This window comes from Budorcas taxicolor, chromosome 5 (assembly GCF_023091745.1).
Source record: "Budorcas taxicolor isolate Tak-1 chromosome 5, Takin1.1, whole genome shotgun sequence".
Classification (NCBI taxonomy): domain Eukaryota; kingdom Metazoa; phylum Chordata; class Mammalia; order Artiodactyla; family Bovidae; genus Budorcas; species Budorcas taxicolor.
The window spans coordinates 90072632-90092576 of record NC_068914.1 but is presented as its reverse complement, the minus strand read 5'-3'; the positions used below and the strand labels follow the sequence as shown (position 1 = coordinate 90092576).

The 19945-nt window shown below is 40.4% G+C and overlaps 1 protein-coding gene across 1 annotated transcript; it reads right to left on the bottom strand.

Annotated features, from left to right (window-relative positions):
• Positions 1-1434: 1434 nt before the first annotated feature.
• On the bottom strand, positions 1435-18763 carry IL26 (interleukin 26). The gene is made up of 5 exons (XM_052641410.1): positions 18593-18763; positions 18450-18506; positions 18142-18276; positions 1606-1671; positions 1435-1521 (listed from the first exon to the last, which is right to left on the bottom strand). Exons 1-5 carry the CDS (start codon positions 18761-18763, stop codon positions 1435-1437), a joined length of 516 nt encoding a protein of 171 aa, XP_052497370.1.
• Between the last annotated feature and the right edge of the window lie 1182 nt (positions 18764-19945).

Below are 19945 nucleotides of genomic sequence, written 5' to 3'. Positions count from 1 at the left end.
GGACCTAAAGTTGTCTGATTGGTACATGTGAATATTTCACATCCCCTCTAATACCTGGAGTTCCAAAGTAATAAAACAGCTTAAGAATGGTAACCAAGATGGGAGACTTGTGCACCCAAGGGGCACAGGGTGTTGATGGGGAAGGCAGGAAGGAGAAGGGACAAGGAACCAAAGGGATAATTTTGGAATATGAAAGAGAAGGTAGTCCCCAGTGCATAGATACATGACTGCTGCTGCTGCTGCTGCTGCTGCTAAGTCGCTTCAGTCGTGTCTGACTCTGTGCGACCCCATAGATGGCAGCCCACCAGGCTCCCCCGTCACTGGGATTCTCCAGGCAAGAACACTGGAGTGGGTTGCCATTGCCTTCTTGTGACTGAAAAGACTGGATGGTGGGAAAACAAGAGAAGAGATGCCAAGGATGAAAACCACAAAGGCCTTCAGGACACCCTGTCTATTCCTATCACAAAACACCAAGTCCCGGAGTCATCTGTGTGCAGCAGAGGCAGAATGGATGCTTTGTGGAAATGGATTTGCCATCGCACAAACTGCTCTCTGAAACTGCCCGTGATTACTATGCTGAAGCAGGGCCTGTTTGGTGTAAAACAATACTCGGGCTGTATGACTCATTCAGCTGAAGGGCTGGCTGTATGGGTAAGGTTTTCAGATAGTGTGGCAAGTTTCCTGTGGTAGAATCTGAACTGCATTCAGACTTCTATTTGGCCTCTTATAACATTCTAAACTGCATGGCACCTGGAAGGAACATAATCAAGCTTTAGCATCATTTCCACTTAGTTCCTTGTAGTCTATGTAGCTTGAGTTATCTGTCAAAAGTGTGTCTAGTAAACCATTCCAAGCAGTTAGTTTACATGTGCAACCATTTGATCTGATCTGATACTTACCCATTGTACTGAATGAAATTCTAGCATACTGTCTTGGAAAGGACATCCAGGACAAAGAAACACAACTTCTTTCGTTAAAATCAAAGTCTGCTAGGGGCTAAGATCACACTGGGCATAATTAATCATCATCAAGCCCTACGCTATGCTACGCTTACTCCTTAAGTAGACAATAATTATATACATGGCATCTATGTAAGTCTCACTATATTGTATCCCAGAAATCTGTCATTTTCTTTGAGCAAATACTACATGATTTAATTATGGTTATACACTTTTAGATTAAACTCATACAAATGCACTTGGGAATGACAAAACATGTTCAAGATGAAAGCATTCTTTGAAAATACAGAAAATGTGCCTATTAATGACAACTTATCTCCAAAATGTTATTGCATTAAATTCCTCTAGTCATCTAACTTGCTGTTAGTACTATGCACAAAATATTTAAAAGGAAATACACTGCTGTAAATTGATTTCTGGCTGTGCTCATTATATTTCAAAATAATAATCAAATCAATCCACTTGGCTCCTTGAATTACTTAATACTTTCCAAGAATTGTTTAATCCAGGAAAGAAGAATATCCAGTTCACTGATGGCTTTGTAGATTCCTTTCTTTCCCATCTGCAGATAAAGTAGAAATATTAGAAGCAGAAATAGTTCATATCTTAGAAAAAGTACTCAAAGACAAGAATTTGGTATACTAACCTCATAAAATGTTCTTTTCATCCGGGTAATGGGTTTCATCTCTCTAGCTGATGAAACACAGGAAATCTAAGAAATTAGCAGTAAATACAGAGATGTTGCTGAAGAAGGACCAGTATTCACTCTTCCATCCACTCAACCAGCAATTTTTGAGCCTGTTGTGGGCATGAAATATGCTGGCAAATAGATAATACCTGGCCTCTGTCCTAACAGAGTTTATAGTTTCATGAGAGAGAATAATGATAAATTTTAAAAAAACAAATGCAAAATTAAAATTTACAAACTGAAACTAAAGCTGTGTTTGTAATGCACGACTCTATGATAGGGATCTACAGAAATGACCCTCTTTCAACTGGATGGTCAGAGAAGGTTCTTTTGAGGAATGACACTTAAATTAAGGTCTGAAAAGGGGGTGTGTGGCAGGTATATGAGGAAGTGAAGAAAGAAAAGAGGGATTTGGAAAGGATACCCAGGTGGAATAATTAAGGGAACCTGAGCGAAAGGTGTGCAAATGTCCTGAGGCAAGAAAGACTACGCCTTCCAGAAACTTAAAGAAACCATGGCTGGAGCAAGAGAGATGCTAGAAAACACAAGAGATGTGGGAGTGATGAGGAAAAAATTTTACTTTTTGAAAAATTGCCCTAGCTATTTTAAATATTGATGTTGATTCCCAGGAGAAAGCACCAGGAAATGAATACTAGTTTCTAAATTAGGAAGAAGAGTAAGCTAGTGTCTTGAGAAGACAGCTTGTAGCCTGACTTGGGGTGGAGAGATTGGGAAATGCTGGTCTCCTTTGAGGAGGTGAGTTTTCAAATATGAGCACGAGAATCACTTAGGAGTCATGGAGGAAGAAATTCTCCATCCTCCTTTCCTCATCTTTTTTCTCCCACAGATTCCCATAGGGAACACCTTGCATAGGAAGGTAGAAATTCTTCCTGTGAAAGAGGCTTTTGTGATGAGGCATGGAAGAGCTGCACACAGAATGTGAAGGTTCCGTCTGCAGGACTCACAAGCACAAGGGCTGAACCTCCCTGTGATAAGAGCAATCAATTTAGATTAGATCCTGTGAGGCCAAAACAATGTGGAACCGATCCAGGACAGTGGGAGCCAGAATCAGAGCATACAGTCAGAAAGAATTCATTCCTTTTTTAAACAAGCATTCATGAAGTGCCTACTAAGTGTCAGATCATGTGCCAGGCACTAAAGACATAATAATGAGCAAAACAGCTAGCAAATAGATAGTGGTAGACGGGAAAATCAACAAAATACAAGATCAATAATAGAAGATAAAAATCCAGCAGTTCTTTATCCCAATTTCCCTCCATGTGAAGATTGTCAGATAAAAATAATAGTAGTCAATGTGCATTTTGTTAGCATTCTGTGTCAGGCACTAATATGAAGGCTTTGGTTATATTAACTCATTCAGTCCTCAAAACAACCTTATGAGGTAGGTACTATTATCACCCTCATTTTACAGGTTAGAAAACCCAAGCATTGAAGTTAATATTCTGTCAATGTTCACATAGTATTAATAAGTGGAAGAGCTGAGATCCAAACCCAGGTATTTTGACTCCAGAGTATGTATTTAAAAGCCACTATATTACCCTATTTATACACCATTATACTGTTTTTTTATATTAAAAATCCTGTATAACTTGGAAAAGATATTCCAGCCAAGCCATTCTCCTGTTGAAAATTTTAAATATCCAGTTCCAAAGAAAGATTAGTTCAAAGATCTCTACTCTGTATTATCCCAGGGGAAATACTGGGAATGCCTCTAAAAGCCTAAGCTAATTGACAGAGAAAGACACACAGAGACAGAGACTTCAATCTGAAAATGCACAGTGTGATAATAAACAAAAGACAAAAACCTCTGTGTGTGTGTGTGTGTTTGCTCCCTTTGTTCATTTGTTTTCCAGATTGGAACTGCAAAAGTAAATTCTAGAAATACCGAGTCTAGTTCCAGCCAGGAGAGTAGTTCTGGAAATAATTATTATAGAGAAGACTGCCTATCACTTTTTAAATGGAGAATTTGGCTAGATGCTAAATCTGTCCAGTCATAAATTATCTAGTATAAATGTAGTTGGCCCAAACATTGCAACTGGAAGAGAGGACTTCATGAGGATAATCAATACTTGCCGATTCCAATATATCCAAAGTTCTTAGATGCAAAGAGCAGTCACAAGGAACTGAATAAGCAAGTCATAGGGCACAACACCAAATATGGGCTGTGTCAGGATTTAAATTTTTAACACTAGAATCCACCTGCCAATGCAGGAAACAGGGGTTTGACCTCTCATCCAGGAAGATCAGCAACTAAGCCCATGAGCCGTAACTACTGAGCCCTGCGCTCTGAAGCCCAGGAACTGCAACCACCGGAGCTTGCGCACCCTGCAGCCCTTGCTCTGCAACAACAGAAGCCACTGCAATGAAAACCCTGTGCTCTGCAGCTAGAGAGTAGCCCCCACTTGCCACAACTAGAGAAAAGCCCGTGCAGTAACGAAGACTCAGCATAGCCAAAAAGAAATAAATATTAAAAAAAAAAAGATTTAACACTGAAAATGTGAAACCAAAGAAGCCAACCAAATTCTGGACATTACAGAAATTAAATGTCATTAAGGCATTCCTTAATGACGAGGCCCTCTCCCCAGACAGCTTGGGCCTACAGGGCCTCCCATAAATAGGGTAGGAATTACAAGAAAGATTTCTGACTTCACTCCATCTAAGGCACACGCTACCCTAAGAAGAACAAAGAGAGTAGAAGAGGAGAAAAACAAGGTTTGGCAAAAAAATAAGAACCCATCACTTAATAGCGGCAGTGTTTCCTCTAGAGCTCTGTAGGTTTATGGGATCCTTTCTGGTGCCTGAGATCGTTTATTATAAATGACCCCTAGTAAATGCAAGAGGTTTTCATTTTCCTCACTGTTATAAACATGTCTATAGACCCAGTAGGATAGCCTGATTTTACTGCTAATTCACATTTCTTTGCTTGGAAGGAGGAATTTACAAAACAGTGATTCCCTTTACCTTATATTTCAAGGTATAGTTCCATTTGCAGAAAACAGCATGGAAAACCAAAGGGCAGCAGTTTTGTTCTAAGAATGGCTGCAGGATTTGACAGACACAGGCAAAGCAGTTATGATCTGGACAAGAGGCAATGTATTAGTAGGGCTGGAATAACCACGGCCTGGCTCAAAAACAAAAAAATAATGTGTGTGTGATAGCCACAGAATAGCAAACACAAGGCAACAGCCTAATCATTCACCATTAAGTCAATGGATATTTATTGCATACTTACTATACGCTAGGCATGTAATCGTGTCTCTGACCACATAGCATTGATTTTACTTAATTTATAAAAGTGCCCTAAATGCTGAAAACTGCCTTGGGGCACAAGCAATGGCTCATAACTGTCAGAGACAGTGAAGGAAAATCACAATACTACGTGATGAATACTGTGATTTAAAAAAACAAAAACCCGTTCTGGGGACACAGCAGAGGGCATCCAACTGTGAGATCCCAGAAGGCTTCCAGAAGGAAAAAGCAAGAGAGTTGCATCTTGAAGCATGACTAAAATGGAGTGGAAGAAACAGAAAGAAGGGAAGAGTAGGCAGAGGAAGCCTGATGCTCGAAGGGTGGAGAGAACAGAGATTATTTATTATTTAATTTGTGATTATTGTTATCATCTGGGGGGGCCACACCTGGCAGCATGTGGGATCATAGTTCCCTAACCAGAGATCGAACCTGGGCTGCCCGCATTGGGACCGTGTAGTCTTAAGCACTGGACAACCAGGGAAGGCCAGCAATGATAATTCAAACACCCTTCTGGTCTCAGCTTCAGTTACCTGTGATGTGGCCCCCGACCTCCAGCCCTCAGCTTCCTCTGGTTTGCCCCCTTCATGGCACCTATCAAAATCCGAGAGTTGCTGAAACTGACTGAGAGCATTCTCAAAAGAGTTCTGTACAGAAAGAGATATTATCTATCAATTTTTGAGGAATTTCCAGCATCTGGAATAGTGTTCAGCAACACTAGATACTCAGTGCTTGTTTAATGACTGAATCAATGAATGAAATGCAAGCATCAGCTTAGAGCTTGGGGGTTCACAAAGCCCACTGGTTTAATATTAATAGTAGTCTGAAGTATATACTGGGCATTAGGGAGCTCTGTTTAAAACAGTTTGATGAAAAAATGAATGTAATCCTTAAATTTGAATGCCTAATACCCAAAACATGTTTGAAAAATCATGAAAATATGTATTGTGTACTATATGCCACTGCTAAGTCGTTTCAGTCCTGTCCAACTCTGTGCGACCTCATAGACGGCAGCCCACTAGGGTTACCCCCGTCTCTGGGATTCTCCAGGCAAGAACACTGGAGTGGGTTGCCATTTCCTTCCCCAGTGCATGAAAGTGAAGAGTGAAAGTGAAGTCGCTTAGTTGTGTCCGACTCTTAGCGACCCCATGGACTGCAGCCCACCAGGCTCCTCCATCCATGGGATTTTCCAGGCAAGAGTACTGGAGTGGGGTGCCATTGCCTTCTCCGAAAGCAAAAATGAATAATCCCTCTCCACTGATAATTCTGAGGAAATGAAGTAGCTTGGCCAGGGAGTGGACAGCTGTACATGTCATAGTCTCTCACCCTGTATTGTCACAAATAATGACCTCAAATTCTTCTTACAAAAAGACTTTTACTATACTATAGTCTTTTATGAGCATGTACTATAGTCTTTTATGAGGCTTCCCAGGTGGCACCAGTGTTAAAGAACCTGCCTGCCAACACAGGAGAACGTAAGAGATGCGGGTTCAATCCCTGGGTTGGGAAGATCCCCTGGAGGAGGGCATGACAACCTGCTCCAGTCTTCTTGCCTGGAGAATCCCATGGACAGAGGAGCCTGGCGGGCTACAGTCCGTAGGGTCGCACAGAGTCGGACACGACTTAATTGACTTAGTTCAGCACAGCACAACTAAGGAATAACTTCGACAGAAAAGAAATTCTATAATGTAATTAGAAAATATATTTACCAAAGTTAAAACTGATGACTTATAAATGATCTCTTTATCTTTCACTTAAAGTAGCAGCACTAATATTAGGCACTAAGTAAAACACTAACATTAGGCACCAAGTAAAACACTAACATTAGGCACTAAAAAGATATTTGACTGTTTAAGAGAATCTCTCCTTTGGAAATTGTTGAGAAAATGTAATTGGAAGAAAATTAGTGTTCTGAGTATGGTAAACAGTAAGGAAAGATACGAACAGTTTTACAGAATTACTACGTATTAGGCACTTTGACATAGTATCTTATTTAATTCTTCCAAAAACCACATGATGATATTACTAGTATTGTTAAACACAAGTTTAGGACTTCATAGTCAATGAAAGAATAAACCAGGATTAGTCTTACTTCCTGCTTCAGTTTTTTATCAGTTCAGCCAAATATGATTTTTAAAATATTCAAAATTGCAAACATAAATAATTGGCAATACTTCACAACTTGATAAGCTAGTTGCAACTGATGATACAAATTAGTTATCAAACATTCTACAAGAATTAGAGACACAAATATTCTATTTGACAAGACTTACCAAACTTAAAAATTAATCACATACAATTAATGTAAAGAAACAGAGCTCTCTAATTACCAATTACTATTTAGACTCTCAAAATATTAATTAAAGTAGATGATGAATCTTGAAAACTAATGTACTCTTTTTCCAGTTTCAATTTGGAGTACTAGCAATTAGGCGAATTATCCTATGAATTCAACTAAGCAACTATTAAATTCCCTTTCAAGTCTGAGAGTTTTTCTATAAGAATCTTTAAAACATCTTTTTACAAAGAGGCACTTTCTAAATATCATTTAGACAAATGCCATGGAATCACAAAGAGTCAGACACAACTGAGAGACTTCAACTTTCACTTTCACTTTTCAGGGCTAACAAAGATTAAAAATAAAAATATGTATGTTATCCATTGCTTTTTTTTCTTTAAACAATTATGCCACCTGAATTATCCAAATCAGACTTATTAAAATGTATAATATTTTACTAGGTGCTGCAGTACCTAGAATGTTCTCAGAAAAAATAAGATGACACTCAAATATAGTGGTGCTGGGATTCCTGACATTGGAGTCTATCGTGAAAATTGTTGTAGTGCCATGTCTTAAGAATGGCTCAAGAAGATGCCAGTTTCAGTGGATTTATAGAGAAACCCTAAACTTTAAAGACCATCCCCATGGAAAAGATATGCAAAAAAGCAAAATAGTTGTCTGGGGAGGCCTTACAAATAGCTGTGAAAAAAAGACAAGTGAAAAGCAAAGGAGAAAAGGAAAGATATAAGCATCTAAATGCAGAGTTCCAAAGAATAGCAAGAAGAGATAAGAGAGCCTTCCTTAGCGATCAATGCAAAGAAATAGAGGAAAACAAGAGAATGGGAAAGACTAGAGATCTCTTCAAGAAAATTAGAGATACCAAGGGAACATTTCATGCAAAGATGGGCACAATAAAGGACAGAAATGGTATGGACCTCACAGAAGCAGAAGATATTAAGACGAGGTGGCAAGAATACACAGAAGAACTGTACAAAAAAGATCTTCACAACCCAGACAATCACAATGGTGTGATCACTCACCTAGAGCCGGGCATCCTGGAATGTGAAGTCAAGTGGGCCTTAGAAAGCATCACTACGAACAAAGCTCATGGAGGTGATGGAATTCCAGTTGAGCTATTTCAAATCCTGAAAAATGATACTGTGAAAGTGCTGCACTCAATATGCCAGCAAATTTGGAAAACTCAGCATTGGCCACAGGACTGGAAGAGGTCAGTTTTCATTCCAATCCCAAAGAAAGGCAATGCCAAAGAATGCTCAAACTACCGCACAATTGCACTCATCTCACACACTAGTAAAGTAATGCTCAAAATTCTTTAAGCCAGGTGTCAGCAATAGGTGAACCGTGAAATTCCAGATGTTCAAGCTGGTTTTAGAAAAGGCAGAGGAACCAGAGATCAAATTCCCAACATCCGCTGGATCATTGAAAAAGCAAGAGAGTTCCAGAAAAATATCTCTTTCTGCTTTATTGACTATGCCAAAGCCTTTGGATCACAAAAAACTGTGAAAAATTCGGAAAGAGATGGGAATACCAGACCACCTGACCTGCCTCTTGAGAAACCTATATGCAGGTCAGGAAGCAACAGTTAGAACTGAACAGGGAACAACAGACTGGTTCCAAATAGGAAAAGGAGTACATCAGGGCTGTATATTGTCACTCTGCTTATTTAACTTACATGCAGAGTACATCATGAGAAATGCTGGACTGAAAGAAACACAAGCTGGAGTCAAGATTGCCGGGAGAAATATCAATAACCTCAGATATGCAGATGACACCACCCTTATGGCAGTAAGTGAAGAGGAACTAAAAAGCCTCTTGATGAAAGTGAAAGAGGAGAGTGAAAAGGTTGGCTTAAAGCTCAACATTCAGAAAACGAAGATCATGGCATCTGGTACCATCACTTCATGGGAAATAGATGGGGAAACAGTGGAAACAGTTTCAGACTTTATTTTTGGGGGGCCTCCAAAATCACCGCGGATGATGACTGCAGCCATGAAATTAAAAGACGCTTACTCCTTGGAAGAAAAGTTATGACCAACCTAGATAGCATATTGAAAAGCAGAGACATTACTTTGCCAAAAAGGTCCATCTAGTCAAGGCTATGGTTTTTCCTGTGGTCATGTATAAATGTGAGAGTTGGACTGTGAAGAAAGCTGAGCACTGAAGAATTGATGCTTTTGAATTGTGATGTTGGAGAAGACTTTTGAGAGTCCCCTGGACTGCAAGGAGATCCCACCAGTCCATTCTGAAGGAGATCAACCCTGGGATTTCTTTGGAAGGAATGATGCTGAAGCTGAAACTCCAGTACTTTGGCCACCTCATGCGAACAGTTGAGTCACTGGAAAAGACTTTGATGCTGGGAGGGATTAGGGGCAGGAGGAGAAGGGGACGACAGAGGATGAGATGGCTGGATGGCATCACTGACTCGATGGACGTGAGTTTGAGTGAATTCCGGGAGCTGGTGATGGACAGGGAGGCCTGGTGTGCTGCGATTCATGGGGTCACAAAGAGTTGGACACAACTGAGCAACTGAACTGAACTTAAACTTTAAAGAACCAGAAATACTTCTCAAAAATGAAAAAGAATTTATGTCCATTAGTTAATAATGAAGCTAAGAGAAAATAACAACTCATTGATCACCTTGAAAGAATATTAGAAAAATCAATCCTTATATTGAAAACTGATAAATAAAGAAAAAGAATTACGTTTCATGTTTTAACAGTACAGATGGAATTATTGGAACAAATAAAATGACAAGTTTTAATTAAAAATATAATGTCATCATTTGGTAACTTTTAAAAATATCTCATATATTTGCATAAACAGTTGACCAAAAATAAAATTGCACACTATCTAGAAAATCACAATATTTAAAAAAGGTAAGAACCAGAATTACATGTTTATTCTGACTTTCTTATATGATAAGATCCTCAGGACAGCCAATTAGTTAGGGGGAGATTCTCTTTACATAATTATCCCTCAATTCAGTTCAGTTCAGTTCAGTTCAGTCTCTCAGTCGTGTCCGACTCTTTGCGACCCCATGAATTGCAGCACGCCAGGCCTCCCTGTCCATCACCATCTCCCAGAGTTCACTCAGACTGACGACCATCGAGTCCAGGATGCCATCCAGCCATCTCATCCTGGGTCGTCCCCTTCTCCTCCTGCCCTCAATCCCTCCCAGCATCAGAGTCTTTTCCAATGACTCAACTCTTCGCATGAGGTGGCCAAAGTACTGGAGTTTCAGCTTTAGCATCCCAAAGAACACCCAGGACTGATCTCCTTTAGAATGGACTGGTGGGATCTCCTTGCAGTCCAAGGGACTCTCAAGAGTCTTCTCCAACACCACAGTTCAAACGCATCAATTCTTCGGCGCTCAGCCTGCTTCACAGTCCAACTCTCACATCCATACATGACCACAGGAAAAACCATAGCCTTGACTAGACAGACCTTAGTCGGCAAAGTAATGTCTCTGCTTTTGAATATACTATCTAGGTTGGTCATAACTTTTCTTCCAAGGAGTAAGCGTCTTTTAATTTCATGGCTGCAATCACCATCTGCAGTGATTTTGGAGCCCAAAAAAATAAAGTCTGACACTGTTTCTACTGTTTCCCCATCTATTTCCCATTAAGTGATGGGACCAGATGCCATGATCTTCGTTTTCTGAATGTTGAGCTTTAAGCCAACTTTTTCGCTCTCTTCTTTCACTTTCATCAAGAGGCTTTTTTAGCTCCTCTTCACTTTCTGCCATAAGGGTGGTGTCATCTGCGTATATGAGGTTATTGATATTTCTCCCGGCAATCTTGATTCCAGCTTGTGTTTCTTCCAGCCCAGCATTTCTCATGATGTACTCTGCATAAAAGTTAAATAAGCAGGGTGACAATATACAGCCTTGATGTACTCCTTTTCCTATTTGGAACCAGTCTGTTGTTCCATGTCCAGTTCTAACTGTTGCTTCCTGAACTGCATAAAGATTTCTCAAAAGAAATAGAATTTTAAAAGCATTATTTTGCAATGCTTTATGAATTAATAGATCTAAACAGTAATTATCAGAGACTGATAACAGAAATAGAGGTCATATAGTACATTCTAGAAGCTAAAGGATGGAGAAGGAAATGGCAACCCACTCCAGTACTCCTGCCTGGAGAAGCCCAGTGACGGGGGAGCCTGGTGGGCCTCCGTCTATGGGGTCGCGTAGAGTCGGATACAACTGAAGTGATTTAGAAGCAGCAGCAGGAGCTAAGTGAAAAGTGGATCATGTGAGGCAGGAAAAGGGAAAATATTAAAAAGAACAAATTCAGACTTCTAGTAACAAAGGCCATAATGTCTAAAACAAAAAATATACTGAATGAGACTAATGTAGGTTTGATATTACAGACTAAAAGATGTGTAAATTTTGTAAACTTGAAGATATAGCAATAGGAACTATCCACAATAAAACACAGAAGAACATTGCCATTGACCATAAAAACGAGAACAAGGATGCTGAACAGTTTTAACTCCATACACTACTGGTAGAAATGTAAGCTGATTCAGCCACTCTAGGAAACAGCTTGGCTATTTATTGCATAGTTAAACACACACCTAACCTATGATCCAGCCTAGGTGTTTACCACTGCTACCTCTCAAGTGTTTACTCAACAGAAGTGCGAATCTCTCTCCAAACAAAGACCTGCATGGCATTTCTCCAGGCAAGATTACTGGAATGAATTGCCATTTCCTTCTCCAGGGGATCTTTCCCACCCAGGGATTGAACCTCGGGTCTCCTACACTGCAGGCGGATTCTTTACTGACTGAGCCACTGGGGAAGTATATAAATATTAATAGCAGCTTTATTTGTGATAATGAAAAACTGGAAAAAATAAATAGCCATCAATAGATGAATAGATAAAGTGTGGTATATCATTACTGTGGAATGCTAATTGGCAATGAAAAAGGGAGAAGTAATCGATACACTCAATAAATGAATGAATCTCAAAATAATTATACTGGGTAGAAGTCAGACTTTAAAGAATATGACACATATATAGATTTTTCATCTTATATTTGTCTCAAGTCCTAATAAACCTATTGTTAGTTGAAAATATCTTAAGTCAAAAATGCATTTAAGGGACTCCCCTGGATGTGAGAGTTGGACTGTGAAGAAGGCTGACCGCCGAAGAATTGATGCATTTGAACTGTGATGTTGGAGAAGACTCTTGAGAGTCCCTTGGACTGCAAGGAGATCCCACCAGTCCATTCTGAAGATCAGCCCTGGGATTTCTTTGGAAGGAATGACGCTAAAGCTGAAACTCCAGTACTTTGGCCACCTCATGCGAAGCATTGACTCATTGGAAAAGACTCTGATGCTGGGAGGAATTGGGGGCAGGAGGAGAGGGGATGACAGAGGATGAGATGGCTGGATGGCATCGCCAACTCGATGGACATGAGTCTGAGTGAACTCCAGGAGTTGGTGATGGACAGGGAGGCCTGGCGTGCTGCGATTCATGGGGTCGCAAAGAGTCGGACAAGACTGAGCGGCCGAACTGAACTGAACTGGCAGTCCAGTGGTTAAGACCTCTTCTTTCAACGCAGGGAGTATGGATTCAATCTCTGGTCAGGGAGCTAATATCACACATGCCTCAAGGTCAAAAAACTGAGACATAAAACAGAAACAAGGTTGTAACAAATTCAATAAAGACTTAAAAATACGCATAGTATACCTAACTTTCCAAGCATCATAGCTTAGTCTAGCCTAGCTTAAACGTGTTCAGAACACTTACATTGGCCTACAATGGAGAAAAATCACTGAACACAAGCCTATTTCATGATGAAATGTTGAATATCTCATAGACTTTATTCAATACCGTAATGTAAGTGAAAAACAGCATCGTTGTCTGGGTACAGAGCAGCGGTGAGGGAGTTGGTTGTTTACCCTCATGACCTCATGGCTGACCAGGAGCTGGGGCTGCCTCTGCTGTCCAACATCAAGAGAGAGTACAGTGCCAGGAATCACTAGCCCAGGAAAACTGGAGACACATACCTTTTGTGCCTCTATAAAGTCAAAAATCACACCATTGTAAGTTAGGGATCATCTGTAAAACCATTTACATTAAATCCTAGGAAATGCAAATAAATCTACAGTGACAGAAAGCTGATCAGTGGTCCTCTGGAACCCATGTTGGGGAGGGAGAAGGAAGGAGATCACCAAGCTAAACAAAGAAACTTTGAGGGGTGATGGATGCGTTCATCATCTAAATTGTGGTGATTTCACAAATATACACATATGTCAAGACTACCAAATAACACACTCTAAATCCATACAGTTAACTGCATGCTAATTATATATCAATAAATCTGTTAACAAATACATCATAAATATAAACATACAACATAAATATAAACATCATAAATAGAAACAAAATTTTCACTCCTATGATTGTATTTATGCATGGGATTTGTCAAACTTTTAACAGACCTAAAGCAATTTATTAACCTTTCTCTAAGCTTTTTCCTTCTGATCTCATAGTGAATGACACCACCAACCAGCCAGCTTTCCAAGTAGAAACCTTGGGCTCATCTCAGTCTACTGCTGCTGCTGCTAAATCGCTTCAGTTGTTTCCGACTCTGTGCGACTGCATAGACAGCAGCCCACCAGGCTCTTCTGTCCCTGGGATTCTCCAGGCAAGAACACTGGAGGAGGTTGCCATTTCCTTCTCCAAAGCAGGAAAGTGAAAAGTGAAAGTGAAGTTGCTCAGTCGTGTCTGATTCTGTGCGACCCCATGGAGTGTAGCCCACCAGGCTCCATGGGATTTTCCAGGCAACAGTACTGGAGTGGGGTGCCGTTGTCTTCTCGGCATCCCAGTCTGGGCTTCCCTAATGGCTCAGATGATAAAGAGTCTGCCTGCAATGCAGGAGACCTGGGTCTGATCCCTGCAGAAGGGAATGGCTACCTACTCCAATATTTTGCCTGGAGAATTCCGTGGACAGAGATGCTTGGTGGACTACAGTCCATGGGGTCAAAGAGCCAGACACTTCCACTTTCATCCCAGTCTGCTCTCTTCCTCAGACTCCGCTTGTCCTTCCTTATGGCACTAGTGTGCACACTTTAGTCCAAGCACATTATTTCAGTGCTCTTTTCATTGTTTCTTTTGCCTGGAGTCTCACCCCTGCAGACATACAGATGGCCAACAGGCGCGTGCAAAGATGCTCAGTATCACTAACCATTAGTGACATGCCAATCAAAACTATAATGAGGTATCACCTCACACTGGTCAGATGGCCATCATCGAAAAGTCCATGAATAATAAATGCTGGAGAGGATGTGGGGAAAAAGGAATCCTTCTACAATGTTGGTGAGAAGGTAAATTGCTGCAGCCTTTTTGGTTTTCCATTTTAAATATAGCAGTGTGTACATGTCGACCCCAAACTCCCTAACTATCCCTCCCTTCCCTCGACTCTTTCCCCCTCTGTTAGTCTGTTTCTGTTTTGTAAAATAAGCTCATTTGTATAATTTCTTTTTAGATTCCTATAAGGGATATTATACAGATATTTCCGGGGATTCATTCTTCAGTCAGAATCACCACACCTAGGAAAGTCTGCATCCAATAAAAAAAGAATGACTGGAGTGGATAATAGATGCTATTTCTGGTTTTCTTTTTCTAACTCCAGATTCTATAGACCAAGACATGGATTTAGTCTCAGAATCAATTCCTCGAAAGTATGCCCAAGATTCAGTAAGAGAGTGAGGAGAGCTTTAAAGCAACCAGCAGAGCCACATGGAAGGGGGAGAAGAGTTTCTGCAACTTGCAAAGCTTTGATTCATTGGCATATTGGAGAATTAATGATAGCCTGAGGTCCCTGGGTGGAAGGGGGAAAAAAGAAACAAAGTGACAGTCACACATCAGGTGGAGGGCGCAGCTGCTCGGCCTAGGAAAGCGGCCCCCACGCCTATCTCCCCAAATTAAAGCAAATGTTCAAAAAAGAAGAAAGGGAAATATCACATGTAAATAAATGTCACCTACTTCGCATTTTATAACTTCTCGCTCCTAACCTCTGCCCCATCCACTGATTCAGAATTCCCCGTAGAGCGGCAAATGCCGAGTTAATTTATATTACACATGCTTGCTTCTGTAGCCAAGAAGAAAAAATGGTGATTGCCAGAGAAACTAAATGCAAGCCTGTTATTAAAATCAAGCCTGATATTGATAAAATTAAACTGATAAAATTAAACTCAGATATTGCTTTAGGGAACTAAAACAATATCCGAGGCGACTTTCTAAAGCTCAGCTTAATCCTTCGACTTTCTTTTTCACAGCTTCACGGAGGCGGTTTGTTTACTCCAGCACATAAACTCCTTAGCTTGTGAGCCAAATTAACCAATGCTAATAAGGGTTGTATTGGGAAGGGAGATTAGAAGGAAAGACCAGAATTAGGTGGCCCTCAGGATGGTTGTTGGCTAGGCGATGTGCTCATATTTGGCCACAAGGGGGAGCCAGACGCCTAGGAAAGCATCCACAATCAGCCTGAGAGGTTGTACCACCCTACTTTGTACCACCCTACTCCCATCCTGCAGTAGCCAAAGTCTCTCAAGAAAAGCTCTTGACAAATTAAGGTCCCTTTAGGAAATGACTTCTTCCACAACAAGTCAAGGAAAAGCAGAGTTCCTAGATAGCACTATGGTTTCTAAGTTTTTCGTCTGAAATATTTCTCAGTTTAGGTTATAACTATTATGTGGTCTTTAGCTATATGAGCTGAAGAAATAAAATCAATGATCAAAGCAAACGTGGCTTTTGGGAGTTCCAGGTGTCCAGATATACTGTACTGTATCAGACAAGGATTTCTAGTACCTCAGCATCATTAACAAACTTCATTTACAATAATATATTAAATTGGATGGCTCTGTACCTTATTATTTTAATGGAATATGAGAGTTTTGGGGAAACTATGCAGCTTATTTAACTTATATGAAGAGTACATTATACGAAATGCCAGGTTGGATGAAGTACAAGCTGAAATCAAGATTGCTAGGAGAAATATCAATAACCTCAGATATGCAGATGACACCACCCTTATGGCAGAAAGTGAAGAACCTCTGATTTAAGGAGCCTCTTGATGAAAGTGAAAGAGGAGAGTGAAAAAGTTGGCTTAAAACTCATCATTCAGAAAACTAAGATCATGGTATCTGGTCCCATCATTTCATGCCAAATAGATGGGGAAACAATGGAAACAGTAGCTGACTTTATTTTGGGGGGGCTTCAAAATCACTGCAGATGGTGACTGCAGCCATGAAGTTAAAAGATGCTTGCTCCTTGGAAGAAAAGCCATTACCAAACTAGACAGCATATTATAAAGCAGAAACATTACTTTGCCAACAAAGGTCTGTCTAGTCAAAGCTATGGTTTTTCCAGTAGTCAAGTATGGATATGAGAGTTGGACTATAAAGAAAGCTGAGTGCCAAAGAATTGATGCTTTTGGACTGTGGTGTTGGAGAAGACTCTTGAGAGTCCCTTGGACTGCAAGGAGATCCAACCAGTCCATCCTAAAGGAATCAGTCCTGAATATTCATTGAAAGGACTGATGCTGAAGCTGAAACTCCAATATTTCAGCCACCTGATGTGAAGAACCGACTCACTGGAAAAGACCCTGATGCTGGGAAAGATTGAAGGCGGGAGGAGAAGGAGATGACAGAGGATGAGATGGTTGGATGGCATCAGCAACATGATGGACATGGGTTTGAGTAGGCTCCAGGAGTGGGTGATGGACAGGGAAGCCTGGCGTGCTGCAGTCCATGCGGTCACAGTCGGACACAACTGAGCGACTGAACTGAACTGAATGCAACCCAAGACCCAAAGGAGGATATAACTTAAACACAAACTAACGAAAAGGAACATAAATCTGATGTATTTTTTACGCTACTGACCAGCTCACCCTTATAAAAATTCTCTGCACTGTAGGCTGGAATTTGGATTACTGTGTACTTTCATGGACCACCAGAAAAAAGATGTCCTGATATTTTAAAACTGAAAATCTGCTACCAACAGCCCAGAGTTAAAGTTTCATGACCCTGATGCCCAAGGATAGAAAGCTCATTACCTTCTGGCGACCGAAGGACTGTAGTAACCTTCTCTACCCCATACTTTGTACCACCTACCAGTACAACCACAGGAGACTGGAGACGGCATACGTAGAACAAAATCCATGCCACAGAAAAGACTCAACACTTCTCACAGAGGCAAGCCGACCGATATTGCACAGATCCTGGCTTGGTTGCTTTGCTTTGTTTTGTTTTCTATACTGATCTTTAATATCATGGGTGTTAGAAATATGGTCACTTCTACCTTCTTAATTAGTACCCCATTGCTCAGGGTGATGGTGGCCATACCACAGCAGCAAATAATTTAGGTGCCAAAGAAGAACACACTTCTTTTATCATTTTCTTTTGATTGAGACTTTGCCTTGTAAAGGATACAATTCTATACTTATGCAAATAAATAAGAAAAAGTCAATCTAAAAGCACTTATCAATATGGGAAAGAAAAAGAAAGAGAGAGAAAGGAAAAAAGAAAAGAAAGGAAAGAAGAGAAACAATGACATTCTAGAAAAATGTTTGGCACATCATTGGTGCTTCAGAAATATTTGTTAAATGAATGAATTAGTTGGGATTTGCACAAAGAAAGACTGATCTGAAAAACTAAATATTGACCTGAGGCGCATCTCATGTTCATTTAGCTCTCTTCAACTTATTTTACATGTCATTCCTTAAGAAATAGTACGTAGTGGCATGACAAGTTACACAGGATTATCTGATATCGTTTCCCTGGTGATGGATTCTCCATTTGGACTACAAGCCAACAATTAGAAAACCCCTTTACTCACCCTTTGGGGTGAAGACAAAATATGCTATCTTCTAGCTGGATGTGTAGGATCAAAATCGTATTTGCTGTGCATACTTACACAGCGGCTCAATTTCTGCCTAAGGCTATGAAAGTCTTCCACAAAGTGCATTTCCTTGCAAACTTGTAATTGGAGTTGACCAAAAACATCTTCCATGAAGAAGGACAGAAGTTGTTCCTGGAATCTGCAGTTTTTCTATAAATAAGATGGGAAAAAATTGCATAAGGTAAACCATGAGCAGCTTTTGTAAAATGAACCAAAATATCCCCCTGATTATTACTTCATGACCATCTGGAAAAATTAAAAATGCAAGGAGAAAAGCATGCGACAAGTAGAAATGTGAGAGAGAAAAGCACCCCCTGGCTTACCATAAATAGCTTTTTTGTTTTCTTTTTTAATAACCGTATATTTTTTATGCGATCTTCCTACAATAAAACAAAGAGAAATAAGATTTATCCAGCATTTCAAATGTCCCTTAGGTCTTTGTTTCTAAGCAGAGCCTAATACTTACTGGAATCGTTGCTCTGAGGCTTGCTGCCTTGACATAGAGAGTATCAACAGCTTGGGACAGGGTTCCCACTGGGTAACAACTTTCAGCAAAGGATGATTGCTTGTGCTTAGCAATGGCAAGAGACAGAGTGACAAACAGCAACCCAGATCTCAAACTGCAACTCACCCACATTTCCCTCCACCCCACTCAGCTCGTGTCACTACAGTAACCAGACAGTTACTTGTGCTGGCTAGACGGGAGGGTAACCTACTTACTTTAGCCCTCAAGGTCGCCTCTCCAATGAGATGCTGTGAAAGATAACTTACAGTTTAGAAAGAGGAAGATCACTTTAGTTCTAATTTTTTAGAGCTTGCTTCATAATCAAAAAACATTGACCACACCATACTGTGACGTTAAGTAAAAGCTCAAATTTACTGGCAAGGTTGGGGCCCTGTTTCCAAAAAGAATTCAGAACCTCAGATGTGTCTCACAACAGATATCATTATTTTAAAAGCCAAGCAATGCCAGTAAAAGAATCCTGATCTCCTGGAGGCTGTGTGACTGTTTTTAAATATGAAAAAAAAAAAATCTGCTTTTGTAACTAGTATCCCAGAAAAAGTGTAGAATGAGCAGCCCTGGGAAGCCTGCTCATGGCCTCATATGGATTTGACATTTGTCCTTTGCCAGATCCTTCACCTGCCCGCCTGTACCCCACCAGAAGCCACCATTCTGCAGCCCACCATCAAGACTCAAGAGAAAAATTTTCCAACTGTTTTCAAGAATTTTTCCACCTCATACATTGTAACTCCCTCAACATATTCAAGACTTTTTTGAACCAGGACCTGGAATTAAGACCTACTTAATTAACCTACCTAATTAACCTATTAATTTAATAGGTTCTCTATCATCTGTCCATGGGATTCCCTGGTGGCTCAGATGGTAAAGAGTCTGCCTGCAGTGCCAGAGATCCGGGTTCTATCCCTGGGTTGGGAAGATCCGCTGGAGAAGAAAATGGCAACCCACTCCAGTATCCTTGCCTGGAAAATTCCATGGAAGAAGGAATCTGGCAGGCTTCAGAGTCGGACACGACTGAGTGACTGCGCTTTCTTTCCTTCTTTCTTTATCATCTGTCCAAGCTAACCACCCAGACTTTTCCTTTAACTCTAAATTTCCAATAGAGTGAAAATTCCTTACCTTTCCATCTCTGAATTCTCAGTACCTACTGTGATGCCTCAGGTAAAGAAGCAGCATGTTCAGTATTAGCTGAATAGTACTTCCCTTTTCACATTATGAGATGCTGCTGTAACTGCTTTATTTTTTCGTTTATTCCATTAACAAATTTTTACCAAGCATCTATCTGTACAAAGAACAGTG